Below are 12,707 nucleotides of genomic sequence, written 5' to 3' on the forward strand. Positions count from 1 at the left end.
AATTATTTACTATTATTATTTTCTTACGAATTTGTTTTCGTTTAATGAAACTTTTAAGTAGAATCCCGTCTCGATAAGCGGAACACTCGACAATCGGAAACTTCCAGTAATCGGACCACTTTTTGTTTGCCCGCACTTTTCACAATGCTGTCTACCAATCACTCAAAAATGATATTGTACAGTCTCGCTTAGACACATGTGATCTAAGAGATGGCATAAGGTCGATTTTCACCCATCTGATAACCAGATGAGACATATTTTTTATGAAATTTTACTAATTTTTTTACATGCCTATCATAGTTTTTCATATTGAAAAGTGTTCATGGCTATTTTTAATTTAATTACTTTTACCTAATTATTTTTTTTCATGAAAGGTTTTTTTCAGGCAAGTCTATACCTACCATTATTTTCTTAATTAAATTATCTTTCTTATGATACTAATTTCGATTAGTTAAAAGATTGGTGAAGTTATCTTATCAAGTATGAACTGATAAGTCAATATAAGTAGCTACACCGATCTGTTAGTCAATCGAAATTTGTATCAGAATAAAGATAATTTTATAACGAAAATAATATAGACTTATTGACTGTGGTATAGACTTGCTTGAATAAAACCGTTCATGGAAAAAGTTAATTAAGATTAATTAAATTAAAAATAGTCATGAACACTTTTTGATAGAAAAAATATGATAGACATGTTTAAAAATCAATAAAATTTCATAAAAAATATGTCTTAACCTATTTATCAGATGGGTGAAGATCGACATTATACCGTCTCTTGTACTAATAGGTGCGCATACATTCCAATTTTTGCAATGCTTTATTTTATTTAAAATGATTTTTTCCATAAACTACTAGTACTCGGGACAAATCCCATAATCGAAACACCCGTGGTTTTTATGGGATCCTAAAATAAGGGATACATTCTTTAAGCCGGAAAAAAAATTATCCACGCCTCGAGAACTTGAGAAATCAATTCGATGCGCTAGGTAACTTAAAAGAACACGTATATGACAGTCAGATAATAGAATATATCCAATCTCAAATTCTAGTTCAACTGGAGTTTCCGACATCGCAAACCAAGATAATGAAGAGGAACTGAAACTCGACAATGAATTATTTGAACCTCAACAAAAAAAGCCATTCAGGCAGCTGTAACCACAGCCAAAATCAGTCACACTTACAGTAGCAGAAACTTAATAAATAAACAATTTCAGAGATTTGAGTCTACTAGGCAACGAACGCCTATTCTTGAAAAAATGCACAAAACTGTAGTGACTATTAACATCGAAACAGAATGAGCATGTTTTCTCAAAAGGCATGAAGAGGTTGCCTTTATCATCTTTCCCAATATCCTATCTTCTACGCGTTTTAGCTTCTATAAAGTGTCTGTGACAATCAGGCAAAATTTTGTTAAGTAATTTTTATTGGAAATACCTACATAAAATGCACAATTTCATAAAAAAGGCAACATATAATAAATATAATAAGTACATAGGGCATATAAGGAGTTCAAGTTTTAAAATTACCCATAATATAACGATAATTTAAACATGCTCATCTCGTATTTACGACACACATATTATTTAAAAGGAAAATTGAAAATTTATACCACGAACTTGTCTACACCCTTCTTACTTTACTACCATCCATAACCTTATGTAAAATCTGAATAAATAAGTAAGTAAAAAAAAAAAACACATCGGATTTAAAAATACGTTTAGTATAATTGAGTATCATTCTAAAAATTGTTATTCAATTTTGTTCAGCAAATAAAATTGGTGACATCAACACATACACATATAGAAAACCAGTATAGTCGCAGAAACGAAGCAATAAAGTTCGAAAAATTTGAACAGTAAGTCGGATTTAAATGCGGTTTTCGGCAATCGATTCGTTGGAGCGTCAGGAAATTTTGTGACCTAAATTGATTTATAAGAAATTAAAAATATCCAACTTGTGCATAAATAATATGCAAGTTGCAACCGGGCCGAGAAAGAATAGAGCAACATAGTGTATCTATTCGACTAAAAAAAAAACCTTGGCGCAACAGCTTTTTCAGACCATTGCATTCTAAATACCCATAAATTTGATGATCAATTCAAAATTTTACATACATGCGAGAAAAGGAAGCTTATGAACGTTTTAGAAAGGTTAGAAATTTGGAAAAATAACGTGTAACGATAAAAAGGATATGTTACAAACTCCTATTTTGAGTCTAAATTTCAAAAAATTTTCTTAAAATTTTTTTTCCAAGGTAATCATACTATCGTCAAAAAATTTTATAAAACCAAGGTATTAATTTGGTTATATTTATTATAAACAAATTTTGAATAAATTAATTTAATCTCTTGAGAATGAACGAAAGTTCGAAAAATTTTGAGATAAAATAAAAAAACTTGTAGTCATACTCCACCACATACATAAAATTATTTGTTTTTTATTTTAATTATTTACTGAAATAATATGCATTTTATAATTGCATTTTAAATTAAGCGTAAATATACATAATTCACGATTCGATTAATAATGATGAAAATGATTCCAAACTCGTTACGCGGGGTTTTTGGGGGTCGCTGCACACGAATATCGCGTCAGAATTAATCTTCGAGGTACTTGGTGCCCAGGATAATCGGTTTCGCCGTCGTCTCCTGTGGTTTTCAGTTTTAATTCGTTATATAATCGGTCCAAACTTACTACTCGGGCGCCAGATACTTCGGATTTCAATTCGTGCTCAGCGAATGCAAAAACCCACGAACAAGTTTGGAATTATTTTCATCACTATTAACTGAATTGTGAATTTAGGATATTTATGATTAATTTAGAATGCAATTATAAAATGCATATGATTTATACAAATTACATAATTTTAATTTCTTACAAATCAATTTAGGTCACCAAACTTCCCGACACTCTAACGAATCGATTGCCGAAAACCGCATTAAAATCCGACTTACTGTTCAAATTTTTCGAACTTCATTGCATCGTTTCTGCGACTACGTATACAGAATACCATCATATATTAACATCTTTCTGACTTGGTTGGTGTCACGCAACAGCTAACCCCTATATAACCGTCTCAAGTCGTCACAAAAACTAATTTAAATAAAAGTTAAAGCCGAAGTAAAAACTTTAACGATTCGACTTTTATTAAGTTCATACAGACAACGAGACTATTATATTAATGTACAGTATGTTTTATTAAATATTTAGATATAATACAGGGTGGTCAGAATATCATTGCATTCGATTTTAAATCCCTGACAGACCCTAGTGTTATAAATTTGAAACTTTGTCCTGCATTGTACCTTCTGGTTTGATAATCCGATGTATAAGCGATTTTTCATGTAAAAATGTAAAAGCTCGTTTAAGGCAGCACGAGCGCCAAAGCAATTTTAGACTTAGGGTTGTAATAACTTCGTAAATGTAGACGAAAAATAAGAATAAAATTTTTCAATATATGCCTTGGCTTTCGAAGTATCGAAAGCTAAATAATTTAACAAATTTTTCGATATTTTGAAAATTACTCCAAATATCGAAAAATTTTATTATTACTTACCGTCTTATATTGTCAAGTTATAACATAATTCTCCATCAAAATTGAAAATGCATATTTTTTAAATTTTAGTACCCACTACCGTACTCATATATATACTTAGTTAGTCGGGCACAAGTTGTTTTTTTTCCAATATTTTATTAAGATTTTAACTTTAATTTAAATAGTTTTGTTTAATTTTCCACCGACTAGTTTTGGTGAAATCTATGAAAACGTACATCCATCTACCGTTTTACCATAAAACTAATGTTAAATATGCCTAATTTTGTCATTTATTTATTTAAATAATAATAGAACAACCCCCTCTTAAATTTATAATCATAGACCATTTACTAAAAAAACTTGTTTTCCTATGTGCTTTCCAAAATGTAACGTTGGTATTATAGCTACAGAAATAAACCAAAATCAATCTCTTTATTTTTTAAGTTTTATCTTATAGATATGTTTTATCTTTGAAAATAAGTTTTAAATATTTTAAATAATTATTAATGAGTAGGTACCTAGTAATAAATTGATCAACAAAATACTCACTTCATAAAATTAAATCCATTCAACTCTAAACTGCATTGTTTTCATTGCAAGCATATGCAATAATTGAAACAAAAATAATATGCGTTTAAAATATTCAGTAATTCATGAATTTCGTCACCCTAGACAAGAAGACTAGATATAACCATTACCTAAATCCATCACTGTCGCCTTACTAGATAAATTGCAAACACATGAAAAAGCTTAAGTTTTTTTTTTCTCCCGCATAAAAAAAGTATAATAATAATATTTGTTGGGGGAAATGTATAAAAATAAGTCAAGTTTAGATAAACGAGAAAATCTTTTTTAAAATATTTTACATACCTACTACAGAACGTTACAGAAATACCAATCATATACATATCAACAAAAAAAAAACGACGGGTTGCGCTCCAGGAGTGAAAACTTGAATATTAACGTTGTGCATTTTTGATATTTTGGAATGGTTAGGGAATAATTTTGCACGAATTGCTTTAATTATCAGTATAAAAGTACTATCATTTATGTGGTAGAATACAATATTTATTTATTGCGCTATCGTACACAAACATGACAATTTCATGAACGAACATTTTTTACCCATTACAAAAAAAGTGTACAACGCCGCTAAAGAAGTTTTCACTTCAAAAAAAAAAAACAAAAACAACAAAAAAATTTAATAAAAAGGCAACCGCACACAGTGTTTCCAAGCGGTCACCCATCCAAGTACTGACTGTGCCCAATGTTGCTTAACTTCATTCATTTTAGCAATAGAAGTAAACTTTTCTACCCTCTCCGAGGCAGAAGCGAAAAAATGAGACAAACAAATATGTCATTTTCTTATAGAATGGATAAAATCTCACAGTCTGCACTATCCCTTAAACTTGTTAGGATCCCTCTTCAAACTTTTAAAGAAAAAAATGGTTTGGAAAACTTGAAATCGGATATAAGATAAAAACTTCTAGAACACACTACAATAATTTTATAGCAACGTAATAAAGGAATACATATTTGAACATTTTAATGCATTCAATTAAAAATGGAAGAAGCATAAAATACAAAAAGTAGACACACAAGTGATGTGATGTGTATGTTGCGAGTTACAACTAGAGCACAGAATATAAGATTTGATGATTTACTTTGATGTCTGTCTACTTTATTTTATGTACTTACTATACTTACTCCATATTTTAATATTGTTATCAATCACGCATTAGCTAATAATTCATGTATGAAATTATTATTTTAAGCAATGGAAAACAAGTTGAAATTTCAACAATACCTTTCTTTATACAAGAAACAAATAAAGAAATTCATTTCTTGAATAAAGGAAGGTTTCGCTACTGTAATAATTTTGCCATGTACTTATAAGATAGTACGAGCGCCAAGACAAGTTTAGACTTAAGGTTGAAATTATTTGTATCTTGTTTTCAACTTTGATGATCAATTTTGTTATAACTTAATAAATGTAGCCCAAAAATAAGAATAAAGTTTTTCGATCTGCCTTGATTTTCATAGTATCGAAAGCTAAATAATTAAAAAAAATTCGCCATTTCCAATATTTTGAAAATGAATCCAGATATCGAAAAATTTCACTCGCACTTTTCGTCTTACATTGTCAAGTTTTAATATAATTCACCATCCAAATTGAAAAAATATATATGTCCCCATTTTAATTTGTGTCCCCACTACATCCGTGCTCATACATCCTTAATTAGTCGGACACAACGGTTTTTTTTTTCAATAATTTATTAAAGTTTTAACTTTAATTTACCATAAGAGATTTGACGTCAGCATATATGATCTTTTGAGAAATTCAAATAATAGCTGAGACAAGCATGTCAATCTTTAGAATGACATAGGAGACGTGTCAACGATTCTCCTTCCTTTTCCTCATTGTGATAATATCTAATTTCTAATTTCTGAAGTAGTCGTGGTACACAACTAAGCACGAGCAGTTCAGCGTGCTTACGTTCCGGCGAGTATCCTGCAAAAAAATTCATTACGTATAGAGGCTCTCGATAAGGAGGACCTATGGGAGAAATATGACCCAAATTTTTTAAAATAACATACATACTTTATTTCTTGATATTATTTTATACTATATATGAATCCTGTCCCAAATTTTGAAGAATAACTTAATTTTTTTGATGTTTGATTAACTTTGACAAAATTGATATTTTCAATAATATGCCAAATCTGATCCTATATGTAAAATTGAGCCAACAATTTGAAAAATACTATTTTTCTTTATGTATGTAGTCCTTCTTTAGTAAAGTTACATATCTAATTGCTTGCTTATAATTGAAGCATTTCCAAGAACTTTAATTTTATTTATCTCAGCAAAAGTAAAACATAATGTGGATAATTGATCCTTACTTTAACTACTCCTCTGTTGACTGTATCTTCTAAAAAGAACTAAGCCCACGACCTCCATATGTATGTAAAAATTCAACTTCATACTAAGGACAAGGCACATGGTCGAAACAATGAAATTATATAGCTATTAATATGCAAGTATAAGAAACAAAATTTGAATGTAATATCGATATTGCTGTTGTATCTGTAAATGATTTGAAGACGATGTAATAAATGGTTTTAATAATATATTGTTGAGAGAAAGTACTTTAATAAAGTTAATTGCTTTTAAATTAATTAATTTTAACAACATTATACATACACAAAATACATGCACATTGTAAGAGAATGTGATACCAGCGACCAAAATGAGTTTTTCAAAATTTAAAAAGGAAATAGTCAAATAGTATCCGTGTATTATTGTTTATTATTATTACTGTCGTTCCTTCATCCTATATATTTTTTATCAAGCAATCACATTTTTCCGAAAATTTTCACGAATTTTCTCTTTTTTAAGCGTGCTAACATATAAAACGATATAAAACTCGGTTTTCCGCTTCCACGTTAATATTGTAGAAAACTAACCCTAAAACATATAGGAACACCTTTTTGCGCGCGATTTATACAAGTTGACGAGGCTTTACATGCGTACAGAAATGTATCTTAACTCGGAAAAAAACGCTATATATGTACATAGATTTTCCGATGAGAAACATGTATATTTTTATACCATGTATATGAATATTGATCTCGATTACTTAAAAACGAACAGAGATATCAAGCAATTTTTGTAGTGTGCTTAGGGCGTAAAAAGTGAGGTCAAGTTCGTAAATGAGCAACATAAGTCAATTGGGTCTTGGGTCCGTAGGACCCATCTTGTAAACCGTTAGAGATAGATCAAAAGTTTATATGTAAAAATTTTTCCTTATAATAATCAACAACTTTTGTTTGAAACATTTTTTCGTAAACATCACTGTTTACCCGTGAGAGCGCAAATTGTGCGCAAATTGTATAGTAGGTATGTATTATATGGGTATATCAGTTATATGTGTGTGACATGTATGTGTGTGTAATGTGATATGGTATTTCAACAGTTAACTAAGTCAATTGTTTGTTTTCATTTGTTTTATTTTAAAGAATGTCAATTAAAGCTTAAGATCTGAGAAATATTTTGCCGTAGGATTTTTTTAATTCGATCAAAACTCACTGAGATTAAAATTTTTGAAATTGACCATTTTTATCAATTTTCTGATTTAAAATGGTTGTAACTTTTTTAAAAAAATTTTTCGAAAAAATCACAAGAAAGAAAATCAAAATAAAAAGTTTAATTTTGTCCGTTTTCCTCTTTGAAAGCATTTTCGAATATAAAAAAAACAACTGTTAATAGTTAACAAATTAATTTGTTTATAACAATTAGCCCCCTCGCACAAATTTGTTTTGTCTTACCAACTGGCTCCTTTTGGTTCAAGGTTTACGAAAAGTACAAACAAGTTTAGTCGCATTCACATTTTCAGTGAGTGATTAGTCATTTTAGTTTTTCAAGTGGTTTGCCTATTACTAAACTTTTTCTTCATCTAGTGGCTATCTCGTGGATGCCAATGTTTGTCGAAAAACTAGAGAATAAATCAAGGCACATTGTATCTAAGGTACTACATTTTATCCTTTATATTTTATAAACAATGTTTATTCAACAGTTCAATAATACAATTTAACGCATGTAATTATTTATTAAATCGTGTCTGCTACCATGCTAACGTCAATTTCATATATTTTTCAAAGAAATATCAATTCACACGTGAAAGCTACATTCAAAATAGAACTTCTTTAATTCGCTACTAATTGCCGTCAAAAATGTACATGAACTCCGTTAAAACAATAGCAACGTTTTTTCGTCAGTCAAGTTTGAAAATTCATACTGAATGAATTTTCTCAGCAAGTGTTAAAGCATGATTTTTTTGCCTCAAGTATTTAAAAATAAAAATGGCTTGCATTTTCTATTTAAAATTTATTTATTATTATTAATAATATTTTCTTAATGAGGAAATCATTTATCTCCGAACAACTAAATAAAAAGTTCAAAATATATTACAAGAAACTTATCCGATTTTTTGACGCTTTTATTCTTTTATAATTAAGATAGTACGAGCAGCAAAACAAGTTCAGACTTGTGGTTGAAATTATTTGTACCTTATTTTCAACATTGATAATGAATTGTGTTATAACTTGACAATATAAGACGAAAAATAATAATAAAAATTTTCGATATCTGCCTTGATTTTCGTAATATCGAAAGCTCGATATTTTGGAAATTACTCCAGATATCGAAAAATTTTATTCTTACTTTTCGTCTTATATTGTCAAGTTAATAATTATAATAACATAATAATTCATCACCAAAATAGAAAATGCTTATTACCTACACCTTTAATTAGTCGGGTACAGCGGTTTTTTTGTTTTCAATAATTTATTAAGGTTTTAACTTTAATTTAAATAGTTTTTTTTTAATTTCCACCGACTAGTTTTGGAGAAATCTTTAAAAACATATCATCCTTCTACCGTTTTCCCATAAGACCAATGTTAAATATACTTAGGTACTTTTGAAGTATATATAAATAATCGGATAATACTCCCTAAAATTTTCAGAATAAATTTAGACTTAGTCCAAGTTCATATAAAAAAAATCAAGCTTTTTATCCAAAATTTCCCTGCTCGTATATCCTTAACAGAAATGAACTGCACAAATATGAAATCTATTTTAATTGTAGACATCGTGTCAACTTACGATCAACTGACTTACGAAATATCGGTAATTCACATAAATAAAGTTCACTAAATAAAGAAAAAAAAAAGAAAATTTTTTTATAATCAGCAAAAAAAATACAAATTCATAACGCGTCTGTAACTAAAAATAAACAATTCTTTGATTAAAATCAAGTAAAAAAGAAAAATTCATTGAAAGTTTTATACGTTTAAAGTATAAGAAAGCAATATGGGTTTCTGGTAAATTGAACATCAATTTTCTTTTTAAAATGCAATAAGTGTAGGTAGGTATATTATTAGAATACTATAGCGAGCGATACGAGGAAGGTATTTATATACCACACTAAACTAAAGTCAGTCTGTCTGTCTATCCTTATGTTTGCATGCACATATTGTAAAACTTTTAATTGAATCAATTTTGAAGATTGTTTTGCTCGAAATATTCAAACTTTATTGAGTAAAAACGTTTTTAATAAAATGTGAGTTACCCTTACTTATGTATTTATACAGTGCGTTAACATTTCGTAATTCCATCCACTCCAACAGCTAATAGTCTAAGAGCTGAGTGGCTTTTATGAGTACATATTTGCAAAAAAATATCACCTGCCAAGCTATTTAGCCCCTACCAAACCATGCCAGGCGATGATATTTCGAAGGATTGAATATTAGACTTTAAAATGGTGTAGGTTTCAAAGTGCCTAAAGAACATTTTTTACATTTTACATTTTTTATAAATTCTTTGTTTTTTAATCAATTTTAATTTCAAATTTTGTCATGGTATCAAGGCTAGTTTTACATTTATATAGGTAATATATGGCCAATTTGATATCAGGATTATTCGAAATTTTGAAATACTTTCGGGTGGCTGCCAATTTATTCTACACAAGTGTTTTTGTTTTGTAAACTTATCAAATTTATAAAAACTTATGGGGTATAATTGGGTTATGGGGTTCTCAATTGAATCATGGGGTAATTAACATACTGTATCCATAATAATGTTTATCATGAGAAACATTAACATAAAAGTGAAAGAGTGAGAAAATAAGTTATTGGTAAAGAAGAAGAAAGTTGATGACGATATTGAAAAACATTGAATTTGCTTAGTTTGCAACTTGCAAATTGTATAAACAAAACTACATGCTTCGAAAAACATTAATTTATTTTGATTCCAACTATACCTATCTATATATACCCAATAATTAAATCACTGACAAACTTCATACACTTGTTAGATGAAAAAAAATATTTTCCAATACTTTCGATTTAATTTAATAGGCATATAAACAAAACAAAAAAAAGAAAACTTTATTATCAAAGAAACACACACCATGCAAATACAATACAGTCGTAAAAAATTATTAAGAAAATAACTTAAATAAAATATAGACATAAAAACAACAAAATAGGTACTAATTGAGACAGGCCTTAAAATTTTGCACAAGCCTTTCTTTTTGATGATAGAAAATTCTAGTATCAGTTTTTGAAGCCGTTTCGTTATAAAATATAAATATGATCAGAAGGTGCCGTATTCAATTTAATGTCACGTTACATAGCCTTTAACCAGCGGACGATCAAGACGCCTCTAATGATACCTCATTTGTCAAATTATGATAAGTAGTTTAGAAACTAGGTCCGAATAGATGAACATACATACTACAAAAAAGGTCATATTGTTTTATTTAAAAAGTTATTGCATAATTGAGCTATTTAGAAAATAAAGATTAGGGGTTGAAGTTTTTTCCTCGTGCTTTCCGCTGCCTTTTCCAATAATTTTTTAGAATAATATTTAAATAAATTGTTAATAAAAATGAGTCATCTGAATGTTTTGAAAGACATTCTAAAAAATTAGTGGAAAATGCTGTGAGTAAAGCTTTTCTGAAGAATATTTTTTTCGGATCGATTCAACATCGCACCATGTGGATATTGCTAATCATACACAAAAATACAAAAGAGATTGAAATTAGAAAATAAAGACTTTCTGAAGCTTTGACACAAACAAAACATGAATCACGACACTTTTACTTAATTTGTGGTTTTAATTAATGTAATTAATTAATCTATTTTTAAAGATAATTGCAATTTTCTTGTCTTTATTTACTATTTGTATGTATTGCAGATCAATGCGGAAAATGTCGCGCTGGAACAAGAAGGCTAAATTTGAACAAGTACTGCAAACGAGACTTCGGTAATTATTTATATAAACATTTAAAAATAATTTATGCAACTGATTTGTAAATTGTTTTCATTACAGCAATTCAAGCAAAAGTGCTAACGCGGGAAGTGATACCCGTAGCGGGCGGAATCGTTGGAAAGGCAATGGCTGGAGCACCTCCAAACGCAGGCCCTCAAGTGTGGATAAGATTTATGATAACAATACAAGGAATATACAAAAGCAACAGCGATTCTCGCCTAAGACGAGGACCCGCACGCCTACTCGTCCTAGCTACAGATCTTACATGCAAATGTCCCAAGATTAAAACGAATAGGTTTGTACAAAGGAGCTCATATGCATTTATCTATGTGGTGTCTTAATTTTTCACTTACATTATTATTTTCACTTTTACTACAACGGTTATTGTCATATTACCGAAATCACATTTCAAATTTTCTCTGTTTCGCACAATTTGAGCAAAGTTGAGAATACATTTTATCGAAAGAGCTGGCTCAATGCATGAGTAAGCTATTGGTCTTCCAAGTCGAATACGTTGCAGGGTCCGATCAAAAGGACCTGAAAATTATTATATATGATTTATTGTACACATATTAGGGCTGACTGACCAGCCCTGTTCTAACATTTAACTGACTGACAATCATAACTGTTATTTATATGCAATATACAATCTGTATAACGATTTTCAGCTTTAGTTAATTCATGTAAATACCGCGGAAATTATAACCGTTTGGATCGCTTGACTGACTACAGTATGTGTGTGTACACAACTACTATAACCAATCCTCAAGCGATCAGCTTTAGGCTGGCTCTTAATCCGTAAACAGAGAAAAAAAATGTATGTCTTGAACCACAAAAAAAGTCCAAAAACATTTTATATGTCTTTATTGAATCAAATTTTATCCCCAACAGATCGTATTTAATTTTGGGACGGGAGAGAGAAGATGCAGCCGGTGCACCTGTTGGTGGTGCTATTGTTGTTGGACAACGTTCAATTGTTATAGAATGGAAAGATGAATGGCAACGACGCATGCGTAGATTTAAAAGGCGCGCACGAAAGTGCAAATAAGAAAGATAATCTGTAAAATAAACTAAATTATCATATCTTATTTATAATAAATGTAAATGTTATTTATAAAAAAATAAAAATTAAAATAAAAACAAAAACAAACAAATAAATAATATTTAAAATGAAACAAAAAAAAAACTCATTCATTGTTCCATTGTGCTTTATAATAATGTCCTTTATGTAGCTTTTGTTATTGTTCATAAGATTTCAAAGCACAAAAGTTGGAACTAAATAATGTAAGTTTAATATAGTATAGTTAGTCTTTCTATTATTTATATTAAATACTT

General features: G+C 29.2%; 1 protein-coding gene across 2 annotated transcripts in view; it reads left to right on the plus strand.

Moving 5' to 3' along the window:
- Positions 1-12,428, plus strand: part of LOC123298335 (netrin-B) — a 267,661-nt gene extending 255,233 nt beyond the window's left edge. Inside the window, exons 6-8 of one of the 2 annotated variants that reach the window (XM_044880312.1) lie at positions 11,298-11,366; positions 11,433-11,667; positions 12,264-12,428. In XM_044880312.1, the coding sequence (XP_044736247.1) occupies positions 11,298-11,366; positions 11,433-11,667; positions 12,264-12,420 (461 nt within the window). In that variant the 3' untranslated portion in view covers positions 12,421-12,428. The remainder of the gene's footprint in view (positions 1-11,297; positions 11,367-11,432; positions 11,668-12,263) is intronic. The other variant, XM_044880311.1, reaches the window with a different exon arrangement.
- Positions 12,429-12,707: the final 279 nt, after the last annotated feature.

This window comes from Chrysoperla carnea, chromosome 4 (genome assembly GCF_905475395.1).
Source record: "Chrysoperla carnea chromosome 4, inChrCarn1.1, whole genome shotgun sequence".
NCBI classification, from domain to species: domain Eukaryota; kingdom Metazoa; phylum Arthropoda; class Insecta; order Neuroptera; family Chrysopidae; genus Chrysoperla; species Chrysoperla carnea.